Source organism: Knufia obscura (assembly GCF_036327395.1).
Source record: "Knufia obscura strain CCFEE 5817 isolate CBS 148926 chromosome Unknown scaffold_8, whole genome shotgun sequence".
Lineage (NCBI taxonomy): Eukaryota > Fungi > Ascomycota > Eurotiomycetes > Chaetothyriales > Trichomeriaceae > Knufia > Knufia obscura.
In genome coordinates this window covers 312790-338652 of record NW_027042694.1, presented here as the reverse complement: position 1 = coordinate 338652, position 25863 = coordinate 312790, and the positions used below count along the sequence as shown (strand labels likewise).

Below are 25863 nucleotides of genomic sequence, written 5' to 3'. Positions count from 1 at the left end.
AATAATAGTTATATCTAAGTAAATTAACGATATTCTTTATATAACTACAGCTAGCGGTAAGTTCGATAGCCCTATAAGGATATGTATACGTATTATTACCCAGTTCTACTAGGTAAAGAAGCTAGACTTCTTATAGAACGATATCTTTTCGTTTATAAGCGTAGAAAAGACCCGCGGTTATAAACTACTTAACGATAACGAGCTAGTATATGGCTATTATTATTAGAACGACTAAATTAAATAGTAAGAACGTTACTCGCTAATTATAAACGAGTACTTTAAGTAGATTAAGAAATTTATCCTTACCTACGGTATAGAAGATAAAGGATCCGGATATATCGAAATTATTATATATTACTACTTAGAACTCTACGAAAAGTATAAGCTAAAGTATAATACCTACCGGAAGGCTTTTATAAATAGAGAATACCGTAAGTACGTTACTTACTAGAAACCGTAGCTAACGCCTAAGTTTATACGCTAATGCTAGTAGTACCTCTCCCTCTAATTCTATTAGGATATTAACTAATAGCGATAAGTTCGCTAGTCTAATAAGCTATATTTTTTCCTCTCTCTAAAGCGTAAACTATATATTATCTGAAAGAGTAGTAAGAGATACTATAGTAACTGTATTTAGCGAAGTTCTATAAAGAAGACTACGAAGCTTAGTAATAGTAAAAGGTTTTACGTTTAGCTTATAATCGACTATAAATTTAAATTAGAGTTAGTGTTTTATACTACGCTAGTGAAGAACGATAAGATAAATTAAGATACCTACCTTCGTGGTATCCTTTAGGGCCCTATTTAGTAGTAGCTTAATAAAGAAGATAGTTTCGTACTTAAAGAGGATTAAGATAGTAGTTACGGCCCTAGTGCTTCTAATTCGGTACGAGTATAAAAGGAAGCGAACGAATTATAATACTTCTTTAACTCTAGTAGGTCGCTAGACCTCTCGCTAGTAGAGAATAGCATTAAAGCGTTAAAATAAAAGCTTAAAGACCACGACCATTTTAATGATAATACCCTCTTCTAAGGGATTAATCGAGCGTGGGATCAGGTATCGTAGCGTACTATTAATAAGTACTGCGACAGTATGCTTAAAAGGATGAAATCGCTGCGTGATAATTAAGGCGAGATGACTAAATTCTAGATAGAAATGCAATGGTTCAAGTAGTAAAAGTATTTAATTATCACAGTAGTAATGCTCATAGTAATGAATAAAAGTGCTTGATTTGCGGTCCGCGCTTTTCTTTGCACCGGCTTGCCTGGCTCTTCAGTAGTCTCATCCGGGCGCTTCTCGTGCTGACGTGCTCCGCCGTCGTGCTCAGCTTCACCCACCATTTTCGTCCTCTAGCGCATCGTCAAGTATTCGTTCTTCCGACATGCTCCTCTTGCCCAAGCCCGACGAAGCTCCCCACTCAAGATTCCTCTATACGTAGGATCGACGCAGGGAAGCGCCCAGCTAACGATCTTGGAAGCAGATCATTGTCGATCGTACTTCGTTCTCGGCTGCCATTCCTGCTGCGGTTCGTCCTTAACTGCGGGTAGGTTGTTTTGTGGACTTCGTGCTATTCGCGGGAAGCACCTTGTTGGGTACACGCTGTGCAAGGACAAATATGGCCAAGTGGTAACGATCCACAATCTTCAAAAGCCACAGAGGACGCGCAGCGGTTCTGCCCGACAACAGCACAGCATCGAACCTGACACAAGATCTACGCAAGCAATATCCACCAAATTACCCCGAGTGACTGCATGTCCGTCCTTCTTGACTTGGAGCAGAATACCGATACAACACTGGCAATGTAACTCCGCCGCTCAAGACGTAAGCATCCAACGCAACGAAAACGAATCCTCGCCGATCATAACCACAAAATGCCTCATCTCTCAATCGGGATGCCACGGCCACCTGCATTCCGCAAAGTGGCTTCAGTATGTCTCGGCGCCGCCAAGCCCGCTGCAACTCTCCCACGTACGACCACCCGAAGTCATCAGCGTCACTGTATCCCTCCGCCAAGCCGTCTGACCCTCCCTGTGCTTCGTCTTGGCACCCGTCTGCAATGCGATCTGTGTTTAATCGTCTGTGCTCCTGACAGGAGGCACGGCGCATACCCACTGCGTGTGCGTGTGCGTGTGGTTGACATTATTTGACAGGCGAATCATTGCTTGGGGACAAATGACGCTGATGATGGTGAAAGACGGTGGATTGGGAGTATGGTGTTGTACGGGTATTGTTACGGTCTGTTCGGGTTCTGGTGTATGTTACCGGCGTGCTCTCGGCGGAGGTTGGCCTGTCGCTCTTGGTTGACTTTGTCTCGGCACAATGGGCGGCTTAGTTATGTGTAGAGACGGCAGCAACGGTTTAGGACCTGAGCTTAGTGCGATTGCCTTGAAACACGATAGGAGCGAACGCTGAGCTGTCAGGCACAGCGAGGGACTACATCGTCCTTTCCGAAGCAGTAGGAGCCAGTGGCTTCATCCTGAACCACGAAGGTCGCGTCGCCTAAACCCAAATCAGCTCTCTTCAATTGTCACAAAACGGAAAGCACAGCGTGTATAGTCTTGGGCAAGTCTTAGCACGAGTCTCCTTCCATCGTCATCGAAGGAAGAATGCAGCGAGAAGTCGAGGCAAGGTGCGGTGGTTGTACAGCTGCTTGTGCAGGACCCGTGTCGGCACACATTGCAGTGTGCTTGCGTGCTTGACAGTGGCCTGCAGTCGTCGTTTGCGTGTGAATGTATTAGGAATATGGATTGAATCGCATCAGATACTAGAAGCATGGCCCGTGGAGCTTGAGACAGGCACTTCCATGCAGAGCATAATATTGGAATTTTGTACTATGAATTCAGGTAGCTTGATTCCGACCCGTGCTATGGATGCAGGGAGAAGGATGAGCTGAAAATATTACTGATCATCAAGCCCGCCCTTTTATGTGGAAACATTAATCACATTTGGTATCATTGGTATCTGTTCACCTTCGTTCTATCCCCTGCTCGACTCCGAGTGTTACACAGTGCCATCTTTGAGGCACATTTCGCACTCTCCTTTGAGGTCTCGTAGCCTCGACAATTACTCCTCCTCAGCCTCTCCAGTAGACTTGCTACCCAACACCCATTTCGACTTGCCATGAACATCAGTCTCGTGCTCGAGCGCAATTCTGCTGAGATGGCCAAGGATATTCTCCATGTGGGTATCAGCTCGGGATCTCTTATGTCTACCGAGGTTGCTGATGGAAGACATCTTTGTGAGGACAAAGTAGACAATCGCAATGACGATAATGGTACCGATGGAGTAGCCCCAGATGACGACGACTGTGACGATGGAAGTTTCAACCGAGTATGGGAGGTTGCCGACCCTGATGGAACCTGGGCTGGTGTAGAACTCATCCTCGCCACCGTGAAGCCAGCCGAAGACACAGAAGAGAGTGGAGATGGCATCGACGACGAGGATAGCACCGACAAGCTTCCAGTTGGGCCAGGTCTGTCCACCACGAGTGACGAAGATGAGCCAGTTCTCCACGAGTGAGACTTGCAGGAAGAGCATGAGCTGGACGTTGCCGAAGTTCTGGACAAGACCACCGTTTGGCAGGAAGAATGTGCCTCGCATGATCCAGGTGGAGAGGGCAAGAAGTATTCCGAGAACGACCGAGATCACCCAGATCTTTGGCAATTGCCACTCAACAGGTCGTTGTTCGTAATGAGCGTTGTCGTAAGCGACGGCAATGGTAGCCAGATCGGCGAACAGGGCCAAGAAGACAATGAGATCGGTTCGGATTGTCTCGTTGATGATACACATCGAGGTGACGAGGTAGATCTCCAAGTGCAAGCAGAGGGCGATACGGTATTGAACGTAGGCCTTCATTCTCTGGAAGATCTGTCGGGCGCACTTGATAGCATCGACGATGGTGGAAAGACCGGGTGCAAGGAAGACGATATCGGAGGCGGCTTGAGCAGCTTCGGTGGCACCTTCGACAGCGATACCACAGTCGGACTTCTTGAGCGATGGAGCATCGTTGACACCGTCACCAGTCATGGCAGTCAAGTGACCACGTTGTTGCAGCATTTCGACGACCTGGTACTTGTGCTCTGGGAAGACTTCGGCGAAACCATCAGCCTTCTCAACGAGATCGTATTGAGTTGTGCCACCAACGCCACCAGCGATGAGTCGCTGAGAGTTGTAGACTTTGGTACCGAGAGCAAGCAGCTTGCAGGTTTCCTTGGCGATGGCAATGGCGTCACCAGTCAACATCTTGACGGAAAGACCAAGGTTTTGAGCTTCCAAGATAGTGTGGGCTGTATCCTCACGAGGAGGGTCGAACATAGGCAACATACCAATGACCTTCCATGGCTCGTCTCCGCGCTTGGAGGCGACACCGAGAGATCGGAAACCACGTCGAGCAAAGTCGGCAGCAGTATCTCTGTAGTGCTTGGAGGTGGATTCGTCGCACTCGGCGATAGAAAGAACAGCTTTTGGTGCTCCCTTGCAGAAAGCCCAATTCTCACCCTTGAGTGTGCAGATCGTGGTAATACGCTTGGAGACAGGGTCGAAAGGAGTGTACTTCACGGTCTTCCAGCCTTGGGAAAGGATCTCACGGGCCTTGGGGTATCGCTTGAGAGTCAGGATGGTGATCTTGTCGATGGGGTCGAGAGCCTTCAAGTTGTGAGATGAGGCAAGAGCGGCACATGCCATCATCCAGTTGACATCTTCACCCTCGGCGACGTATGGCTCTCGGATAGTAAGCTGGTTGGCAGTGAGAGTACCGGTCTTGTCGGAGCAAAGGACGTCGACACCAGCAAGAGACTCGATGGCAGTCAACTTCTGAACGATGGCCTTCTGCTTGGCGAGATAGGCAGCACCGACAGCCAGAGTGGTGGTGGTAACGACTGGAAGACCGACTGGGACACCGACGATGAGCAAGATCAAAGCGTAGTGAAGCAAGTTGATCGAGCTTCTCATAGGCGTGGCGATCGGGATGTTGTGGAAGAAACCACCGATCCAGGCGACGAGGATCCAGAAGACGACGAGAACCAGGAGAGCCGTGCCGATGGAGTCCATGACCTGCTTGAAGTGACCAGAGTCGTTTGCACCTTGGACGAGAGACGCGGTCTTTCCGACGAAAGAGCCACGAGCTGATTCGGTGACCATTGCGTAGGCGTGACCTCGCTTGCAGCCAGTGGTGTAGTAGCAGACATCGCCCATGTACTTGTCGACGGCCAGAGATTCACCAGTGATGGCAGACTGATCTGTAGCAACAATGGAGACACCGGTGTGGTGATCCTCGTCCTCATCAGAGTCGGTGTGGTTCTTGGAGTAGTGTTCTTCCGGGTCATTAACCAGCTGCTTGTATTCCTCGAAGCCAGCCTTGTTTTCGTAGTCGCAGATGAGTCGGCACTCAGCAGCCACAACCTGACCTTCTTCGAGAATGAGCTGCGAGAATTAGCATGCGTTGGAAAAAGCTGGAGAACATTCCAAACTTACAATGTCACCAGGAACGAGCTCACGAGCCTTGATTTCCTGCTCGGAACCATCACGAACAACGACAGCCTTCATGGCAATATCACCTTTGAGAGAAGCCACGACGTCTGCGGCTTGTTTTTCCTGGTACCAACCAACGACGGCGTTGAGCAACAAGATACCGATGATGACACCGAAATCGATCCAATCTTGAAGACCAGCTGCAAGAAGGACAGCCAATTCCATGACTAGATACGTGTTAGCCTGCTACTCTGAAGAGGAAAGGTGTATCTTGAGCTCACCATAGAGAATCGGTCCTCTGAAGTAGCCGAGAAACTTCAAAAACATGTTCTCCTTCTCAGTAGCGAGTTCATTGTACCCGGTCTTTTTTCTTCGATCCTCGACTTGTGCTGAAGAGAGACCAGTGTTGATGTCTGTCTGCACCCAATCCTCTGGAACCTCGAAAAGCGCACCAGGACCATCGCCTCCGCCGAATATCTTGTTCAAGAAGCTCTTTTTCTTTGGCTTTGAAGCGTCGGCTGCATCGTCGCCAGAGACCTGCGAAGGGGCTTTGGAAAATCGTCTGTCCCGGTAGGTAGAGATGTAGCGAAGGAGGTTGGCATATTCGCCCTCATCTTTATCGGGATCCCAACCGTCTGCGAAGGAGATTCTCTCCCTCTTGGGATCACCGTTCTCGAGGTCCTTCTCCCCCGACATGTTGTGCTGTGAGTGGAGAGGTTAGTACAAACAAACAGGGAAAAAGAGAAAAGAAGAAGGACGACGACGGCGATGGTCAAAGTGTCGGACCAAGCTGGGAAAGGAAAGGAAGAAGGTGTTTTCGAGCTGTGAGATCAACCCCTCTTTAAGGAAAGTCAGTAGAAAGAGAAGAGCTTACCTGAAGCGAAGGTGAATGGATGATGTGAGGTCCACAAGCAATCCGACAAGCCGTGGAGTAGAGATAGCTTCAGCAATAGCAGAAGTGGAGAATGTGGTTGGCTGCTTAAGCTTTCCTTGAGCTAAAGTCAGCGATGCATGCCGCGTGAGCCATTATGAGATAAGGACTTACCTGAGTGGTTTTGATGAATACGACTCGACGTACGTGTCGTTACCGCCGGTAAATTACACCTGACCGATCTCTGAGACTGCGAGGATTGTCCGTGCTGGGATGGGCCGAGAGTCCAATGCAACACTTGTCGAGCAGGGATCCTCCTAGCGCTCAGAGCAGCGAATAGGCGTCCTGTGTCCTTGGACGATACGCGTGTGGCACTGTGACCAGCCGAAGCAGTTGGGTTTGTTACTGAGAGTCTTTTGGGTTCTTTGGTTGGGAGTTTGTGGTATCTAAGAGAAGAGGAGAGGGTGTGAGTGATGAAATTGGACGATGCGCAGGCAAAAATGTGAACCGCAGATTGAGCAATGTGGGAGAGCGCAATTTACCTTGCTGAACGGGAAGGTGTTGCGAGCCTTGGCGTTCATCAGAGCTCAAGACTTCAAGTTTGCAAGTTCACGATCGATGCAGATGAAAGTGAACTTTTTGCAAGAGAACTCGAGGACTTGATATAGTCTTTACGGGCAGGCAACCGTGCGGTGACAAACCGCCAGAGTGAGTGGTAAACCATCGCAACCAAACTGAACAGAACCTAAAGTTACACATAAAAAGTGCTCTGTATTGCTCTGGGTAGGCATCAATCAACTCTCAAGGCCTACCGTACATATCATGTATTCACCTTGGGTGCAAAACTCGATATGGCTCTCCTAGCTCTACCAGCTCTACCAGCTCAATCACAACACATTTATGTCGTGTGGTGGAAAGGGTCTGGGTCTGGCTCAACCACAGCGCGCTTAGCACATCTGAGTGCAAGCAACGTTTCACTGCGACAGGTTTCATGGGTATGGAAAAGAACAATGGTCATCGTGCCTAAGCGACAACCGGCATCGTCAACGTGCTCGTCGCGGCTCTGTGCATGAGAGCAATGGTGACGATTGCAGCATCGACGAGACCCATGTCAGCATATCGTCAGAGGCGCATGGAAGGATGAACCATCGACCGTATGGGAGGTTGGGCAACTGCCTTGTGATGGGCCTTGCTACAATTACGTTTCTCGATTGTCCGCTTCTTTACTGGCCGGGCGAGCTACTACCTAGCTCTGAACGGGCGTGCTGCAAATCACTTTCTCCACCATTCGGCGACACAATCAGTCACGCTTCATGCTTACACTTGAAATGTCACATACGAATATCCCAGCCGACTCGCGGCCAGACAGCGCAAGCATCTCCGATGGTCTATCCTCAAATAGGCAAGCCTTTGTCGGTCTAAACAACTCACCTTGCTGATGGAAAGCCCATGCCTCGTCTCGCTCGCCTGATTTCTCCAAAAATGCATCATCGTGTATCACCAAGCATGTTAGCTTGCCGCTTCTCTTTCCTCCATGGGTAGCGGGTTGCTTGCGACTTGCTGTACTTTGACCGTCGGCTCTTACAGTCAAGCTAGGGATATTAGTTAGGAACCATTCTACCTTAATCTACATCAAGGGACAAGGCGCGTCCTTGCTTGAGATGCTGCTTAACTCGTCTTTGCCAAGCAGACTCCAGCGAACGTCGGCGACAGGTCTTCATCACTTCTCGCACGGTCAGCAGCGAAATGCGCCGGTGCAGAGTGCTGCATGCGAATACTCCGCTGAGTTGTCGATGCTAGTCGAAGCTTGACGGCAGACACTCTCCACTAGCGCTAAGCCAACTTGCGCTTCATTCACGGTTCTTGTGGTTTCCTAGGGCCAAAAGCAGATTCGATAAACAACAAAGTGAAATTGCGCCGGCAGCCTTGTCCACTTGCTGTCTTCTTTAGCCCTTCGCCATCGCTGATTATCAAAGCCATGGTGTCCTACGCGAACGATGGCAGTTGTTGATGTCGTTTTCAAAAGACGAAGATCCGCGCTCACGGAAGATTCGCGGACGTCGCGTGCGTGGGCAGCAGACCGACATGCAGGTGAAAAAGGAACTTCTGGGGGTCCCACAGATCACTGCAGCGGTAATTATTTTGGTGGACCAGTGACTGCAACCTGCGGCATTTATGGCCCGGCAACGACTTCGCTCTCAAGGCATGGGTACCAAACCCTTGCCGACGAGAATAACACTCATATGCTCTAGTCCACCCTGGTGCCGTTTCATTCCAGAATTTTTTTCCTCGGGCTTCGCACAATTGATTCGTACAAGTTGAGCACAAGCGGTCAAGAATTGAGCATATTCATGTCTAGACATTCGAGCGGTTGCCGGCGAGCGACTGCCGGCACCAGCGACCGACTCCAAAGACTTGTTCCGAACCGCAACGCGACCACAACACCACTGTAATGACCTTGGGACTTTCTGAGCCAATTTCTCAGCCATACTCTTGCATATCTACCAAATGCCAACGAAATCCAGACGCATCACAACATCGTTCCGCGGACTTCTCGTGACTCCTCAGTAATGCTCGGTCGCAGCTTGACTGTAGGATAAACGAGCAAGTTTCATGAAGTGCATGTCCCAGCCAGAGCCCCAGGATTCTACCATTTCTAACGCTTCGAACGGTCACCGACGACAATTGCACCACTACCTGCAGTATGGCTTTACCAACAATGGACCGCAATGACTGTCATGCTGGTTCTCATGTGTATGAGCAACTGCAGTGGATGCCGACCACTTTCCAAGCCTGGTGAAAGTCGTGCTGCAACGCAGACCAACTGCGTCGATGGTGCTTCAGGTGCTCGTGCGAATCTTGACAAATGCAGGTCGCTCAAAAGTTCTGCATGGTCACTCCTTTGTTCAGATTGTCCGTTGAGCTGACTACTTTGCAACAGCGCAGTTCGAAAGCCATCGATCAAAGCTTCACTAATGCTCCGAGCTTACAATTCGACCAAATACCTTATCAACGGCATTTTTGCGACCACAACATCACGAGCACCACTAATCAGTTTCGCATCCACTACTCGAGCGCACTCGATCGGCGCCATCTCACAAATTGCGCTTTGCTTCTTCGAACTTGTCACCACTGGTGCTTTACACCGCACAGCATCTGGGGTCACGATTGCTGGCGGTTGCAACGTCCGCCCCAAGCTATGAGATCATAGGCAGTCTTGAGGCCTGCAGATGCAGAAGCGCGCATGCTGCTGCATGCATGCACATCGCTTCTCTGCTCGTATCATCATCCCCGCACGTTTCAGGAGCCCCTCATATGATGTCGATGACGCCTCTGATTTGCATATTGAAGAAGAAAAGGGAATTACAAGCACGCGCAGTTCCGCATGCATACTATAATGCGCAGGCAGTTTGTCCAGAAGTATTGGCTACTCAGATGACAGTACGGGGGGAAAGATTGTACATTCGCATCACCTTGCTGCGAGTCGTGCGTCGCTCGCTGCATACGTATCACGAATGTGTAGTACTGCCCAGCAGCTTTTGGTGCGTCATCCGGTCATACTGGTTGCATAACGGAAGCTCGGAATGAGATTGTGCGCCTTTCCCATGTTGCCTTGGTGATATCGAAAGGCGGCCGCATCTTTCAATTCATCGCGACGATAGTGCTTAGCATGCTTAATATCAGGTCAGATGAATAAATTTGCACGCTTGTGCAAGGACTGGTTCAAAGAAGACTGCACCTACCTCCCTCACTTCGACAAGCTTCTGTACGTGTGATTCTGAAGCGGCTTGAAACTACGATTTTGTGAGATTCGCATTGATGACTGAGCATACCGTTGGGTGCCGATGTTCATCCACGTTCAGAAAGCTCCCACCCACCGCACGACCCAACGGCTACCTTTTTCTGTGGCAACTATATGGCTGGTTGCCTTCCAAATCACCAAGAGCCATAGTTCACTTGGTGTATCGAGGTGCATCCTTACGGACACACTGGTCTCGGATACGAGAGCTCTTGCCGTGGTACTTGCGAAGCTTTGGTGACATCAAAACACAGGCATTGACTTTAATCCGGAGGGCGGAGGCGAAGACCTGCTACCACACTTCGTTTTATCTGAACACAAGTATGGAAATATTTGACTGCTGAAACAAATTCGTTCTCAGCTCGACTAATGGCTTTGGACCTTGCTAGAGGTCAGCGGTGGCGATATTCGACTCACTCATGAGAAGGACATCTTCTATGCACTGCCCAAGGCAGGCGAGCCGCAATACGGAATCTTGACATGGCCATGTCCACATCACTTGGTTCTATGGTAAGTGCTGAGGAAGGTACATACAAGGTGAATTATCGATGACCTGAATTTGGGCAGTAGGTCTCTGTCGTGCTTGTCTACACTGAAAGGGGCATCCCTCTCTTTTGCTGAACGTGGCTCCTGCCTTGGGTGATTTGGAAGATGCACCTGCCTTCACTTCACGGGTGTGGCTGCCGATCCGCACTTGCCCTCAACAACATCTACGGAACTCGTCATCTCTTTTATCTGCCTTATCTGACTTGGTCTTCGTTCTTCTTCTCTTGATACATCTCCCTTCCTCGTTCTCTACTAAGACGTCTTCAGATAGCGTCGTGTTGACTGGCACAGTTGCTGCCTACGTCACTCAGCCAACAGAAACGACACCATGATCTTCACCCTCGTTATCCCATTCCTACTGGGCTTCGTGGCCTGCCAAACCAATACGCCACAATGTGCAGCACCATCCATTATGCTTACACCAACTCACACCATGCAATTTACACCATCTTTGCCTGCACAGATTGCCCCAACTAGCACAGTCTATGGCGCAGTCCTGACAAAATACCTCAACGTGAGCAGACAACATATTGACCATTCGGATCTTCACTAACTTCAATAGGTTGTGGACTGCGATTATGTCATGGTCGAGAACATTGACAGCAACCCTGCTCAGACCGTAAGCATGCACAGTGGCAACGAGACCACAGACACTAACAGATGTCAGGGTCAATTCACTGCAAAGACAACTGTGCCTTTGCTGACGGTCTATCGAGTCGGTTGCATTCCAGTAACTTCAGCGGTGTCACGACGAGACTATCGAGAATACGGTATGCCTGAAATCATCTCTCCACAAACTGCTCTGCCGGACTCGCCGCAGCACGAGCCTCAGGATTTGGAAAAGAGAACAAGCTTCGAAGGTCATGCGCTCAACCAAGTGCTCAGCATTGCCGAACGACTCTCCTCGGCTATCGATCCCAACAATGAGAATATCACAGTCAGAGAGTTCAGGTTACTCGAAGAAACCAACACTGCTTTGTTTGCTCTCAATATTGTCAACTCGGGACTTCCTTTGGACGAGATGTGCGAATACTTGCGAGATGCAGGCATTGCCAACCATTTGGACGAAGACTTGATCGATGCTCAACAAGCTGCCAACATCATCTGCTTTGCATCTATCTATGGCCTGTACTTCAACATGACAAATAATGAGCTGCTTTCAGATCTCGCTGCTCTGGAATATGCAATCCAGCTCCATTCCTATGGCAGCCAGACCCTGCAAGACTTGTGCAAGACATTGGACTATAGTGCAGCCTCATTTCTCGGTATCGATACGGCAGAGATCCAGAACACCATATGCAATGGCACCGAGGGAGTCACCCATTCGACTGCTTCAACAATCGCTTCGGTCACAGCACCATCAACCACAGGCAATAGCCCTCCTACAGCTACTCCGTCCTACCCGACATCCGTCTTCACCTCGGCCAGTGGCACAGCCGCGAGCAGCGGTGCACACAGCTCGTCCATTATCTTTGGCAGTGACGGCCCAGCGTTCAGCAGTGCCACTTCAGCTGCCGGTACTGTCGGTCCATGGTTCAATACGACGTCCATACCAGTAACAGCAACGACAGAAACCGCAGATGTCTTGACAGTCACAGCCAGTGCTGGAGATGCTTCAGCAGAAACATCCACTGGCGAGCCTAACATGTTCTACAGTCCACCAAGACTTCGTCGAGCTGGGCTGCGACGACACGACCGAGCCATCTTCTAAACAGGGCCGATGATCGCATTTCTTCATGATGTTGCAAAGACAAAAGGCTCATCACCTATTCTGCATACCTGGAATAAGATCAGTATGTTAACGCATGAAGAAGCGAGCTTTATGATAGCTGTAAGAGATAGCACGACAACAATATGGAGATATTATAGCAATGAGATAGCTTAGTTGAGTATGGAGATTTGTCCGAATGAAATATGAACTTACCTTACTTGCTTTCCATGGTCTTTACGCATAATTTGAGCTTTTGTAGGATCCGCTCCTCGTTCAGATGCTACACAGTGTATGCCCACAAGCGACTATCCTATCTTAGCTGTCTTCTCCCAGCGTTGATCCATCGACACTTGGCCCTTTGCCTTCTTGATCTCATGCACCAGCCACCCACTCTCACCAAATGTGCTCTCTAGCCCTTGCATATCTGCCTCCTTCGTGCCAGCAGCAGACGGATCAATGAATAGATTATTTGCGACATCTGGCGAGAAGCCGACGAGGTAAGGGTGAAATGTAGACTCTGACCTAGATGCACTGTCGCTGTCGCTGTCACTGACAGTCAGCATGATTGTGTAAGGATTGATGTTCCCGTGAATAATTGGTGGGTCTTGAGTGTGGAGTGTGGAGATTGTGGTTTTGAGGGTATGGCTGAGGGTGTGGCGGGTGAGATCTGGAGACGGGGAAGGGGAGGTTGTAAGAGTCGAGAGGAAGGTGGGGTCTGATAGGGGCTTCGCCCGGGGGAGGTAGGTTGTTAGGAGGGCTGTGAGGTGGGTGGGTGGGGTGGATGCTGATGCTGGTGCTGGTGCTAATGGGCTTGGAGCGTGCTCGGTTGAGGACAGAGAGTCCCGAGTGATATTAGGGTGGATGTCTTCGGTGGAGTCGGTTGTTACAATGGCGAGGGGTTTAGGGATACGGCTTAAAGCCTCGCGTGGGGTCTCGGGGTTCTCGAAGAGGCGGTGGAGGTTCAGCTGTGTTTGGATCGTGGCGAGGGAGGGGTTGTTGATTGTGCCGGCTGGCATTGACTTGACGGGACCGTTGGTCGTGATGAGGTAGGCGACGCCTGCGTCTGGGAGGCGGACTTTGTAGGGGCGTTGGCGGAGGTCTTTGTGGTGGTTTAGGACTTGGAGGGTTGAGGCGGGGATCTGTGGGAGGGAGGATGGGGGTGGGAGGTCGAAGGGGAGAGTTGAGATGGGTTCGGGGTGGATCTCGAATGCTGGTTTGAAGGTTGGGCCTTCGTCGATGTGGACCTTGATCTGGTTGCTGTTGCTGTCGCTGTCACTACTGGCTGGGGCCTTGTGGAGACTGAGCTTGTAGTTTGCGGTTTGGATGTAGTCCTCCAGAGTGTTCCAAGATCGCACTCCCACGGGAACGAGTTCTTGAAGGGTTGGCAGGATCTCGCCTATGACACAGTCACAGAAGTCATTCCATTTCTGGACGAAGTTGCCTGGGGTTGATTTGTAGAAGGCGGTGCGTGACCAGGCGGCCTCGAAGGGGGTATTCGCTATGTTGGCGCCGTGGATGGTCACTTCGAAGCAGGTTGCGGCGCGGTAGAAGAGCATCCAAGTTTCGCGCTTTTCGTCGCTTTGGCGGCCGAAACGGACGATGTGAGGGATGTCGAAGTGGCGGATTGTGGACATGTTGGGTTGCGAAGTCCTTGGGCTGTGCGGTCAAGGGTTTTGATTTAGTAGTTCGAGAAAGGGATACAAAGCTCGTGAGTGACACTTCAGGAGAATAGAAGGACTGTGGTTTTCTGTCTGTGAGAGAGGATGTCTTCCATTATATTCACGTAGCATGTTCATGCCAGAGCATTGACTGGTTCGAGTGTCTTTCGCCCGAAACACCTGAGCCACGGCCAGGGTGTGCTTCGAGGACCATTATTGTAACATAACGCCTGCTTGTAGGTGTAGATCCCTAGCCTAAAAGTGACCAATCAGGGTAATGCCTTGGGAGCCGTAGGTCTTGATACCATCGCACGACAACAGATCTTGCTCGGGGAGGTCGAATCTCTTCGCAAGGCATGTTGGAATGGAGTGTAGGGGAGGAAGAGATGCTGCTGCTTGAAAGGAGATTGGTCGGCAGCCGCGTGATGGATCTGGGGGTTCTGGAAACCCCTGCCCGAAGCCTAAAAATGACGTCCATTTGTGTCTCAGGCTCAATTCGCAGGCCTTAGTTGCCTCTCCGAGTCGTATTCAGTTGACGGCATCGTGGTGCTCATCGTCTATTGTTCTGAATAAGCTGGAAACTCAGGGCCAGAGATACCGGACCTGTCAGCATCATGACACCTCCAAGCTCTCGATCAGAAGTGCGCATGCATCTTCACGAGCTAGTTCGCAATGGACAGCCCATTGTTGGCGCAGGCGCAGGCACTGGCCTCTCAGCTAAGTTTATCGAAGAAGGTGGTGCTGACCTTATCATCATCTACAATTCAGGACGATTCCGCATGGCCGGTAGAGGCTCCCTAGCTGGCCTGATGCCCTATGGTGATGCGAACGCAGTAGTGGTCGACATGGCGCGTGAGGTCCTGCCCATTGTCAAGAAGACTGCCGTCCTAGCAGGCGTGTGCGGCACCGACCCTTTCAGGATCATGCCCAAGTTTCTGGCGCAGCTCAAAGATATGGGCTTTGCCGGCGTACAGAACTTCCCTACGGTCGGTCTCATTGATGGCACGTTCCGAGCGAATCTGGAGGAGACGGGGATGGGTTACGATAAAGAGGTGGAGATGATCAAGCAGGCTCATGAGCTGGATATGCTTACTACGCCGTACGTATTCAGCGTCGATGAAGCAGAGCAGATGACAAGAGCTGGTGCTGATGTGCTAGTCTGCCATATGGGCCTGACCACATCTGGCTCGATTGGTGCGAAGAGCGGGAAGACGCTTGAAGACTGTGCGGAGCTGATACAGAAGATGAGAGATGCCGCTGTTGCGATTAATGAGGATGTCATTGTGCTGTGTCATGGCGGTCCGATTGCTGAGCCAAAAGATGCGCAGTTTGTGCTGAACAAGACTAAGGGTGTGCATGGCTTCTTCGGCGCGAGCAGTATGGAGAGGTTGCCGGTTGAACTGGCTATCACGAATATCACCAAGGACTTCAAGGCCTTGAAGTTCGGTTCATAAGTCGCGCGAGCGGATGCCCGAGAAGAGCGACACATTGACAGCACAGATACTGGCTATCACGATTCATTCGAGTTCTTCTACTTCGCACAGTGCTTCAGAGCTGCAGATCGGCTTCCGCATCTACAGTCTGCTGGGAAAAAGGTTTGACAGGCTTATGGCCTGCTTCGATGCGGCGTTCAACCCGCTCAGAACGTGCACATCGTTGAGCATCCTATCAGTCGGCTCTTTGCCTTGCTCTGGAAGCAGAAGACCCTTCGCCCTGTGGTGACAAGACTCGCGCTTTTTGCGTAGAGCTTCGCTACCATCTCAGCTTCCACGGCTATCATCCCCGATACTATTGGTTGCAGAAGTTTTCGGATCCTTGTCAGCACATTCCAACGGTTCAATGAACGTGTTTCCTTTGCTAGGCGACCCAATCACAATGTCGATCCAGCTGCATAAACTTCTTGGAGTTGTTCAACGGTCCTGCTCGAGCAGTCATCTTCGCTGTACCTGATTGGCCAGCCTCCCACGCTAAACTGTGCCCAAAGGACTTTCATCAAACCCTCCAGTCCTGGGGGAGCTGTTGCCACTTGCCCACCGTTTGATCCTCGCTGGTATTCCCCCAGATAACTCTTTGATACTTTGCCTCATCCTTCTCGAGCTTGACCAATAGCGCGGCATACGACCTCCGTGGGCAGATCAAGTACCAACTGGTGAGAAAGAGGTTCTTCAGCCAAGATGAAGGGATCAGGTGCGCCTTATTTACGGTGTTGGAGGACATGACTAACGTTTGGTTGACAGATGAAAAGGATGTAGCAGCCACGCTGGTTCCTGAATATGCTCAAACATGGGACAAGAACGTTGAGCGACGACTGGTCCGAAAGACCGACTTCATCCTTATACCACTCATGTTCGTCGGCTACAGCCTGGTGTACTATGACAAGGCAATCCTCGGTGGGGCCACTGTATTTGGCATGAGGACAGATCTCGCTCTCAGTGTGGTCGTCGACCCGACTACAACGCCACCCAAGGTATCGACTCAACGGCTGTCGTGGGCTACTAGCCTGTTCTATTTCGGCATGCTGGCTGGCTTGTTTCCGCTTACCTACCTCTTTCAGCGTTTCGATGTTGGCAAGACTGTTGGCAGCGTGGTCATCATTTGGGGTGCGGTGGCTATGTCAACTGCTGGAGTGACCGACTTCCGAGGTCTGTATGCCCAGCGTTTCTTCCTGGGCTTCATGGAGTCGATCGTGCCGACAGCTTTCATGGTCATAATTAGTGGATACTATACCCAAGGAGAACAAACCTGGAGGCAGTGCTTGTGGTACAGCAGTACCGGAGGTATGACTGTCATTGGGGCAATCCTGAACTTTGGTTTTGCTCATATCCACGGCGCGGCACTGGCAAGCTGGCAGTACTTGTATCTCTTTGCAGGTGCTTTAACTGTACTATTCGGTATCGTGCTGCTCTTCCTTCCGAACTCGCCTGCCGATGCTTGGTGGTTCACGAGTGAAGAGAAAGTCGTGGCTATTGAAAGACTGCGCCGAGGGCAGCTTGGTACGAGGTGTCAGAAGATTAAATGGGAGCAAATCAAGGAGGCCCTGCTCGACATCAGAGTCTGGATTATCACAATGATGATGGGTATCGCGTACGTTATCAATGGAGCCATCAGCGGTTTTGGGCCACTGATTGTGTCAACATTTGGATGGTCGGCATATGATGCTCTGCTGTGGCAGATGCCCCTGGGCGGTATCTGCTTCGTCGGCATTCTCCTTGTCGGCTACCTCAGTCTGAAATTCAGGAACATTCGGCTGATCATGCTTGCCTTGAACTGCCTTCCAGTCATTGCAGGATGTGCTATGATCTGGAAAAGCAGTTGGTATCGGAAGGCGGCGACGCCCATTGCAGGGTATTCGATACTGGGCACGTTTGCACCAGTCACATCACTAGTGGTCTCTTTGGGCATGGTGAACGTGGCGGGCAATTCGAAGAAGAGCTTTACAGCCGCGGCAACATTCACGTTCTATTGTGTTGGCAATATTGTTGGACCTCAGTTGATAGTGACGGAGACGGTGGGTCGGCACTATCCACGACTGTGGGAGGCGATCATTGTTTGCTATGCGTTGCTTGTGGTGCTTTCAGCGCTGCTCTACTTCATGTTCAAGCGTGAGAATAGCAGGAGAGATGCGCTCAATCTGGATAGGGAGGAAGGTGACAAGATTGCGTTTGATGATTTGACGGACAAACAGAATCTGTACTTTCGGTATGCGTATTAGGCAGTAGAAAAGATATGTAAGGTTTTGAATGATACTCGTTTTCCATGTGCATTCATAAAGAAGGATGAAGACCTCGAACTCGTGATACTCTGCTGATGTGCTGGCCAGGGGTTGACCCCTTACACAAGGGCTAACGCTAAACCAAAACAAGCATCAGCCCGTCCTAAGAAGCACATGCGGAGGAAGCCAGTTTGTCTCATTGAAAGTAATACAAGTATGCAACTCGAATAGCAGCGCACGACCAGCTCGCAATTTCTGCCTATTGAGCGGCTTTCTTCTCATTCTCACACTCCTTTCGAGACTCTTCTCATAATACCGTCCTCTATTTACCTATCGAATAATTCCTGTCCAAGCTGGTGCACAGCACCCTCCACCATGTCGTCCCCCATCAACGCCAACCTTCGGCAACGGGCTGGGAAGGAGAAGAACAAGGTCAACGGCAAGGTCGACCAAGTGGAAACCGAGATCGCAAAGGCTTTCGACTCTGCACAAGCCAATGTCTCGAATGAATGGGACTACAAGATTGCCATCACCATTATAACTGTGCTGGCATTTGCGACCAGATTCTACGGCATCAGCCATCCAGACGAGGTTGTCTTTGATGAGGTGCACTTTGGCAAGGTAAGCATGGAGCAGAAAATGACAGGGGATCGCTCTGACAGGACGACAGTTCGCATCATACTACCTGCAGCGACTCTACTTCTTCGATGTTCATCCTCCCTTCGCCAAACTTCTGTTCGCATTTGTGGGCTGGCTTGTGGGCTATAATGGAGAATTCTTCTTCGACAATATTGGCGACTCGTACATCGAACACAATGTGCCATACGTGGCTTACAGAGCTCTCCCTGCACTTCTGGGATCTCTGACTGTCCCCATCGTCTTTCTCATCATGTGGGAGTCCGGCTACTCCTTGCCAGCCTGCGTCCTCGCTTCCGGCCTCGTCCTCTTCGATAATTCCCACATCGGTCAGACTCGATTGATCCTCCTCGATGCCACCCTCGTCTTCTTCATGGCACTGAGTGTGCTCTGCTACATCAAATTCTACAAGCAAAGACATGAACCTTTTGGTCGAAAATGGTGGAAATGGCTGCTGTTGACTGGTTTCAACATGAGCTGCGTTATGTCCACGAAATATGTCGGTCTCTTCATCTTCGTTGCAATTGGCTGCGCCGTTGCGATTGACTTGTGGGATCTGCTTGATGTCAACAGAAAAGGAGGCGCATTGGACCTGGTCTCGTTTGGAAAACATTTTGGAGCACGATTGGTCGGCTTGGTCATTGTACCCTTCTTCTTCTATCTGTTTTGGTTCCAGGTACACTTTGCCATTCTATCAAAGTCTGGTCCAGGCGACGACTTCATGTCTCCTGAGTTTCAAGAAACACTCTCCGACAACCCAATGCACGCAGCTGCAGTTGACATCCATTACTACGATAGTATCACTCTGCGACACAAGGATACTAAAACCTATCTCCACAGTCATACCGAGAACTACCCTCTCCGATATGAGGATGGTCGAATCTCCAGCCAGGGTCAGCAAGTTACAGGTTATCCATTCAACGACACGAACAACCACTGGCAAATTCTGCCTCACAACCATCCTCTGCCTCAGGATCAAATGACTGGCCATGAGGTGAAGAGCGGAGATGTCGTCAAACTACTGCATCTGGGCACAAATACCGTGCTTCTGACACACGATGTCGCTTCTCCTTTTTATCCTACCAACCAGGAATTCACCACTGTTAGCACCGAACTGGCAGCTGGCGAGCGACACAACGATACACTGTTCGAGATTCGAGTTGAGGGAGCAAAGCCTGGGGCGACCTTCAAATCAATGGCCGGCCAGTTCAAGCTCATCCACTACCCATCCAAGGTCGCAATGTGGACACACACAACACCCTTGCCTGAATGGGCCTTCAAGCAAGCTGAAATTAACGGTAACAAGAACGCCCAGCAGACCAGCAACATCTGGTATGTCGATGAAATCCCGAGCTTGCCAGCAGATTCACCACGAACAATCAAGGAAGAGCGTAAGCCAAAGTATGTGCCGTTCCTGAAGAAATACTTCGAGCTGCAACGAGCAATGTTCTATCACAACAATGCGTTGACAGCTAGCCATCCATATGCATCTCTGCCGTTTCAGTGGCCATTCCTACTCCGAGGTGTCAGCTTCTGGACACAAGATAGCACAAGACAACAGATCTACTTTCTCGGTAACCCGATTGGCTACTGGATTGCATCAGCACTCCTGGCAGTCTTTGCTGGCATTGTCGGAGCAGATCAGCTATCATTGAGACGAGGCGTTGATGCTCTCGATCACCGCACCAGAACCCGCTTCTACAACAGCACCGGTTTCTTCTTCCTTTGCTGGGCACTACATTACTTCCCATTCTACCTAATGGGCAGACAGCTCTTCCTGCACCATTATCTGCCGGCTCACCTGGCTTCTTGTCTTGTGTCAGGTGCGCTCGTCGAGTTCATCTTCAATGTCGACCCAGTCATTGAAGATGAGACTGTTCTTGCGAAGAAAGACAAGGTTGTCGCCAAAATGCCAGAGAAGACGAGACGTGCGTTCGTCGGTGCTTCAGAACGACTGAAGGGTCAGAGTTTAAGGGCTACATGGGCTGCTGTTGGCGTGATTATGTCTGCAGTGCTCTGGGGATGGTACTATTTCCTGCCTCTAACATACGGCAAACCAGGATTGACAGTTGAAGAGGTGGTAGCGAGGAAGTGGCTGGGCTATGACCTGCACTTCGCTAAATGAACAGGCAGTTGAAAGCAGCCAAATCACTAATCTCTTACCTGCTGAGCAGGTAGTGTATAACACGAGGATGGAACCAGTGTCGGGACTCCTCAGGAAATAGCTCACCTGCCGCGAGATGAGCATGCCTTGAACTCCGGCCGAGCATTGGGAAGAACTGTACGGCAGCACCCGACACCCCGGTCATCAAAGCTTGTTTCTCCGCATTTCGATCTCAGCTATCCCGCTACATCTCGAGAATCAACTCCAAAACATTTACATGTACTACTCCATACCTCGGAAAGCACGAACTATGAGCTATGAGCCGTGATAGGTCTACTCCAGCATCTAGAAAGATAGACTCGGTTCAATAATGATTTTCTTTCTGTTGATTCTGTTGTGTCGGATGCTTCCTACTTGCCTGTTTTTTCTGCTTTATCTATATTCATATTTCGAGCGGCAGCTGCTGATATATAAGACTCGTCATTCATACAGTTTACTAGAGCTCTCCGCATAATCTGAAGACCAGCCACAACAACGTCAAGAACGATTGCAAGACTCATCCTGTTCACTCAGGACCTCGTTTACTCCAAGTCTTCATCAACGCAACAATGGAATACGACAAAACCGCAACAACCACCCAACCTCCCATCCCATCCAACCCAGACGGCCCCCACAGCACATCCGATCCCCGAGCCCACCTCCGCGTCGAATCCGATCCAACAGCCGACACCTCAATCCTCAGCCAACCCATCACATTCCCCTTCAGCGGTAAAACAGCCATGAACCGCTTCCTCAAAGCACCGATGACGGAACGTCTCTGCAGGTGGAATGATGAGGATAAGGGGGAGGATATCGTATGTTGTGTCGTTTCTTCACTCCTTCCTTCCTTCCTTCCTTCCTTCTTGCCGTACCACACCATGCCCGCACAAGAAGCACACGGCTAATAGGACGTGTTAATAGAGTCATAGAGGTTTCCCAACCCCCGAATACACCAATCTGTACAAAATATGGGGCGAAGGCAGCATCGGAATAATAGTAACAGGCAACACAATGACAACCTACTCCGCCGTCGAAGCCTACGGCAACCCCATCCTCCCCGACGACCACGACGGGCGCGTCGCCGCCTTTGCCTCTGTAGTCAAGGCATCCAAGGCCCACGGGTCGCTGTGCGTTGCACAGATCTCCCACCCAGGTCGCCAGGGGAATAAATATCTCAACCCCAACCCCATCAGCGCGAGTGATGTCCACCTAACGATAAAATGGGCGGGCAATGAATTCGCGAAACCACGGCCAATGACGCACGAGGATATACAAGGTGTTGTACGCGCGTGGGGCGAGACGGCGTATCTCTGTTGGAAGGCGGGGTTCGATGGTGTGCAGGTGCACTGTGCGCATGGGTATTTACTTGCGCAGTTTTTGAGTCCGACTACGAATCTGCGCACCGATGAGTACGGCGGGAGTTTCGAGAATAGATCGCGGATTGTGTTTGAGGTTATTAGTGAGATTGATCGGCGCGTGAGGAGTGTCGATCCGAGCTTTATGGTATGTGTTAAGCTTAATTCTGTGGAGTTTCAGGACCGCGGGACGACACCCGAGGAAGCGAGGGAATTGTGTTTGAAGTTGGAGGAGGCGAGGGTTGATTTCGTGGATTTGAGTGGGGGGACGTTTGAGGGGAGGGCATTCCATCATGTTAAGGAGAGTACGAGGAAGAGGGAGGCGTTCTTTATTGAGTTTGCGGAGGGGATTAGACCGTTGCTCAAGAAGACGAAGGTGTATGTTACTGGCGGTCTAAGATCGGCCTCTGGGATGTCACGTGCCATCTCCGAAGGGGCATGTGATGGGGTGGGTATTGGACGGCCACTTGCGGCCGAGCCGTATCTGTGTAGGGAGATTTTGGAGGGACGGGTTAGCGGGGCGATTGAGAATTTCGTGCCGATGCCGCTTAATACGCAGGCTAGTGGGACGCAGATGGGTCAGTTTGCGGGTGGGGAGGAGTTGATTAGTGATTGGAGTGTTGAGGGGGAGGTGAGGAGGTGGGAGGAGGCGAATAGGGTTGAGACGGAGAGGAAGATTAGTATTTTGCCGAAGGTGGATAGTAGTGGGTATCCACCGTTGAAGGCGGAGGCTGGGTTTGCGTATTTGAAGGCTTGAGAGGGGTAGAGTTGCTTTGGGGAGAGCGTTGGATTGGTAGAGAGACATGAAGTGAACAAAGACAAAGACCTGGCCACCTAAAGAGAAAGAGTAATCGCCAAAGGGGCACACCAGTGGCCGAAGGTGACCACTTCTTGTTCTTTACACTTTATATCGATCTCACTCTTACACCTAATCGTGGTTTCCTTGTCGAAGCGTACTTCTAGCCCGTCGCACCGAATGTTGAGGGGGCGCCCCTTCCGCTCCAGTGTGCCTCTCCTGATGCACCATTCGATCCTTCTCCATTAACTACACCATTGGTTCCTGCTGCATTCCCATTAATCTGAGTACTACCTTGCCTGCTGTTCCCATTTCTCTGAGCAGCACTATTCCAACTATCGTAATACGCATCCACATCCGCACCAAACGTCGAAGGTGCACCATGTCCACTCCAGTGATGTTCTTCCGTTGCGGCCCCCTTCTCCTCCCCATTCTTCACATTCGCCTCCTTGTTCTTCTTACTACTGCCCTCAAGCCCAGCTCTCATGATCTCAGCACCAGGCATCTTCATCTCAAAGCACTCCCTCACAACAGCATAATCGTAATACCCACATCTCGCGATCGGCTCCGTCTTCGCGACATCGACCTTGCCAGTCTGAGTGTTGATCACCTCGTCGGCGATATACACGCCGATAACCTTGCCGATCACGATGTCGACTGTGCCCATCGGTGGGTTACCCGGTAGTCGTATGGTAGAGTGGTACTCACACTCGAAACGCACAGGTGAGTCCTTCACCATCGGCACACCTCGAAAATTAGGAACAGGACACTTCGGGCTCAAAAGCTGTGAATATGTCCGTTCTAGCTTCGCACGCTCGAATTCGTCGACGCCGTAAGGGACCTGCTCAGATGTGACATTTACCGCTTCCCTAAGCGGGTACGTAGCCAGTTGCCAGCAGAAGATACCGGTGCTCTCGGCGTTGACCACGGAATCCTTCCGTATGTTCTCTGGTGTTTGGTTCGCGCTGAACATGACATATGGAGGGTCGAAGGTGAGGTTCTGGAATTCGGAATAGGGTGCCAGGTTCGCTGTGGGCTCTGAGTTGGACTGGTTGGTTGCGGAGACGGTTGAGATCCAGCCGATGGGTCGTGGCACGACGCATGCTTTGAAGGGGTCGAAGGGGAGGTTGTGGTCTGTGGTGCCGGGTTGGTAGAACATGTTGGCGGTGCTGCTTCTTGTGGGTTGGTGCGCGGGCGATGGCTGCAAGGGCTTATATGAAGATGTTGCGTTGGACGTCCGAACGGTGAAACCTTTCCGCAGGGTACTGAGCCGCTTGTTGGCAGTGAAGTCACTTGTTGGCAGATGTATCAGTGGTTGGCAATAATAGTGGGGTGTTGGTCACGTCGAATGACGAGCAGAAAGCGAATCCTGGTGGATGAGAAGTCGTCGAGTTTTGGTAGTAACCTTTATTCTCACCTTGCATCAAGTAGTCTTTTATATTGACAGAACCCCGGCTGAAGCAGCTTGAAGTAGGTCTGTAGGAAGATGGCAGGACTTGAGTTCTCTTGACATGTGCCTTGGACACTCGGGCAGTTACCCGATCAGGAAGTCCACCTGGAAAATAGCAGGTGCTCCTTGGCCGTTTCCCATCTCCAAATTTTGAGCACGCTGAGCCAATCACAGGTAGTGAAGCCATCGTCGGCAAGCGCTACCCATGTTTCCGATGCGAAGAAGAGGCAGGATCGAACTTGGTCAGATCCGTACTATTGACGATTGAAATACTTCAGGCCGTCGAAGGAGAGAGCAAATGGATGCCCTGGCAGAATTCAGTTTGAACCCAAGGGCTGGCAGATGTAACGAGGAACATAATGCCACAACTAGTCATTTAAGCTATCGAAATATGTACAATGCTACCCAAATCTACAGTTTGTCCTCAAAATCTCGCTCAATGCACCCTGCCCATCGTCTTCCCAATCTCACTCTGCCAGTCCGCCGCTCTCTCGAACCCATTACTAGATGTCTGAAAGTCCGTCATGGCCTGTATAATATCCTCTCTGCTCGTTGTCACAAACGGGCCATACTGCACAATAGGCTGGTCAAGGGGCTGACCCGCAACAAGGAATATTCTCGCCTCTTGATCTGCACCCTCCTCAACGGACATAGTGACTGAATCACCCGCCTGCTCGAACACAACATTGTGATACGGCATTATTGTCTCGGGCTTCTTCGTGCCATTGCTGAAATCGACCACGCCCTGCAGGACGTATGCAAAGGCGTTCCAGTTCGTGGGCAGGTCTTGCTCGATCTTGCCACCTGGTCGGATAGTGATATCGAGCAGCCAGACGGGTGTATATGCCAGATCCTTCACGGAATCCACGCCCTGACTCTTGCCTGATATCACCTTGACTTCGACCTTGCCGTCGTCTGTGGTCACTTTGGGTATCTCGCTGCCTCTCAAGTCCCGGTAACGCGGCTCACACATCTTTAGATTTTGTGGCAGGTCGACCCAAAGCTGCATACCAACATTCCTAGTCGTGTTCTGCGCGGGCATCTCAGCGTGTACAATGCCTCGTCCGGCCGTCATAAACTGTAGATCGCCGGCTTCGAGTCGGCCTTTGTTCCCTGCGAAATCTTCGTGTTCGACGGCGCCTTCGAGCAGCAAAGTGATCGTTTCTTGTCCACGGTGTGGGTGGTCTGGGAAGCCTGCACCGGGCGAGACATTGAAGTGGTCGAGCATGAGGAACGGTGTGAGATGGCGCATGTTAGGAACACCGATACTGCGGCGGACTGTTGCGCCTGCGCCTTCGGATTGTTCGCGAGCCAGGTAGCTCTTCTTGATTGCGCGGGAGGTAGACATGGTGGCGGTTGATGTGGTGAAGGTTCTAACGAGGTTGCTGTTGTTATGTAGGTTTCTCGTGCTTCGTAGTAAGCTTCGATGTAGCTGTCTGGATATAGCTCTCGAAGCCAGGATGCTCTTTGCTGTTGCTGTGAGTATTTTGGAGAGGGGTTCGGTGAGTATCGAGGTCAATTTCGTTGCTTTTATGTTTCGAGGGTCACGGACGAGGAAGAAGCTAGAATGTGCACGTTCGTCAATGTTGCAAAGCGAATCCTACCTTTTGCGCAAGCTGATTCAAGCTTATGTGTAGTCTTTGAAAGACTTGAGGATCAGAACAATGGCTAGATTCGAAGAAAGTTTGATACAGAGGCGATCACCTAAGAATTGGT

General features: G+C 50.6%; 9 protein-coding genes across 9 annotated transcripts; 5 read left to right on the top strand and 4 right to left on the bottom strand.

Annotated features, from left to right (window-relative positions):
• Positions 1-3064: 3064 nt before the first annotated feature.
• PMZ80_006944 (uncharacterized protein) lies at positions 3065-6166 on the bottom strand (the record flags this gene model as incomplete). The annotated part of the gene is made up of 3 exons (XM_064875353.1): positions 3065-5422; positions 5474-5697; positions 5752-6166. 3 exons carry the CDS (start codon positions 6164-6166, stop codon positions 3065-3067), a joined length of 2997 nt encoding a protein of 998 aa, XP_064728618.1.
• A 4848-nt stretch (positions 6167-11014) lies between these two features.
• PMZ80_006943 (uncharacterized protein) lies at positions 11015-12397 on the top strand (the record flags this gene model as incomplete). Its single annotated transcript, XM_064875352.1, has 3 exons — positions 11015-11200; positions 11249-11305; positions 11354-12397. 3 exons carry the CDS (start codon positions 11015-11017, stop codon positions 12395-12397), a joined length of 1287 nt encoding a protein of 428 aa, XP_064728617.1.
• A 305-nt stretch (positions 12398-12702) lies between these two features.
• On the bottom strand, positions 12703-14031 carry PMZ80_006942 (uncharacterized protein; the record flags this gene model as incomplete). The annotated part of the gene is made up of 1 exon (XM_064875351.1): positions 12703-14031. The coding sequence occupies one exon, from the start codon at positions 14029-14031 to the stop codon at positions 12703-12705; it is 1329 nt and encodes a 442-aa protein (XP_064728616.1).
• A 638-nt stretch (positions 14032-14669) lies between these two features.
• On the top strand, positions 14670-15509 carry PMZ80_006941 (uncharacterized protein; the record flags this gene model as incomplete). The annotated part of the gene is made up of 1 exon (XM_064875350.1): positions 14670-15509. One exon carries the CDS (start codon positions 14670-14672, stop codon positions 15507-15509), a length of 840 nt encoding a protein of 279 aa, XP_064728615.1.
• A 720-nt stretch (positions 15510-16229) lies between these two features.
• On the top strand, positions 16230-17767 carry PMZ80_006940 (uncharacterized protein; the record flags this gene model as incomplete). Its single annotated transcript, XM_064875349.1, has 2 exons — positions 16230-16242; positions 16293-17767. 2 exons carry the CDS (start codon positions 16230-16232, stop codon positions 17765-17767), a joined length of 1488 nt encoding a protein of 495 aa, XP_064728614.1.
• A 375-nt stretch (positions 17768-18142) lies between these two features.
• PMT4 (Dolichyl-phosphate-mannose--protein mannosyltransferase 4) lies at positions 18143-20528 on the top strand (the record flags this gene model as incomplete). The annotated part of the gene is made up of 2 exons (XM_064875348.1): positions 18143-18388; positions 18438-20528. 2 exons carry the CDS (start codon positions 18143-18145, stop codon positions 20526-20528), a joined length of 2337 nt encoding a protein of 778 aa, XP_064728613.1.
• Positions 20529-21115: 587 nt separating this feature from the next.
• Positions 21116-22658, top strand: PMZ80_006938 (uncharacterized protein; the record flags this gene model as incomplete). Its single annotated transcript, XM_064875347.1, has 2 exons — positions 21116-21361; positions 21468-22658. The coding sequence occupies 2 exons, from the start codon at positions 21116-21118 to the stop codon at positions 22656-22658; spliced, it is 1437 nt and encodes a 478-aa protein (XP_064728612.1).
• Positions 22659-22860: 202 nt separating this feature from the next.
• Positions 22861-23856, bottom strand: PMZ80_006937 (uncharacterized protein; the record flags this gene model as incomplete). The annotated part of the gene is made up of 1 exon (XM_064875346.1): positions 22861-23856. The coding sequence occupies one exon, from the start codon at positions 23854-23856 to the stop codon at positions 22861-22863; it is 996 nt and encodes a 331-aa protein (XP_064728611.1).
• A 727-nt stretch (positions 23857-24583) lies between these two features.
• Positions 24584-25495, bottom strand: PRN1 (RNA pol II transcription cofactor; the record flags this gene model as incomplete). Its single annotated transcript, XM_064875345.1, has 1 exon — positions 24584-25495. The coding sequence occupies one exon, from the start codon at positions 25493-25495 to the stop codon at positions 24584-24586; it is 912 nt and encodes a 303-aa protein (XP_064728610.1).
• Positions 25496-25863: the final 368 nt, after the last annotated feature.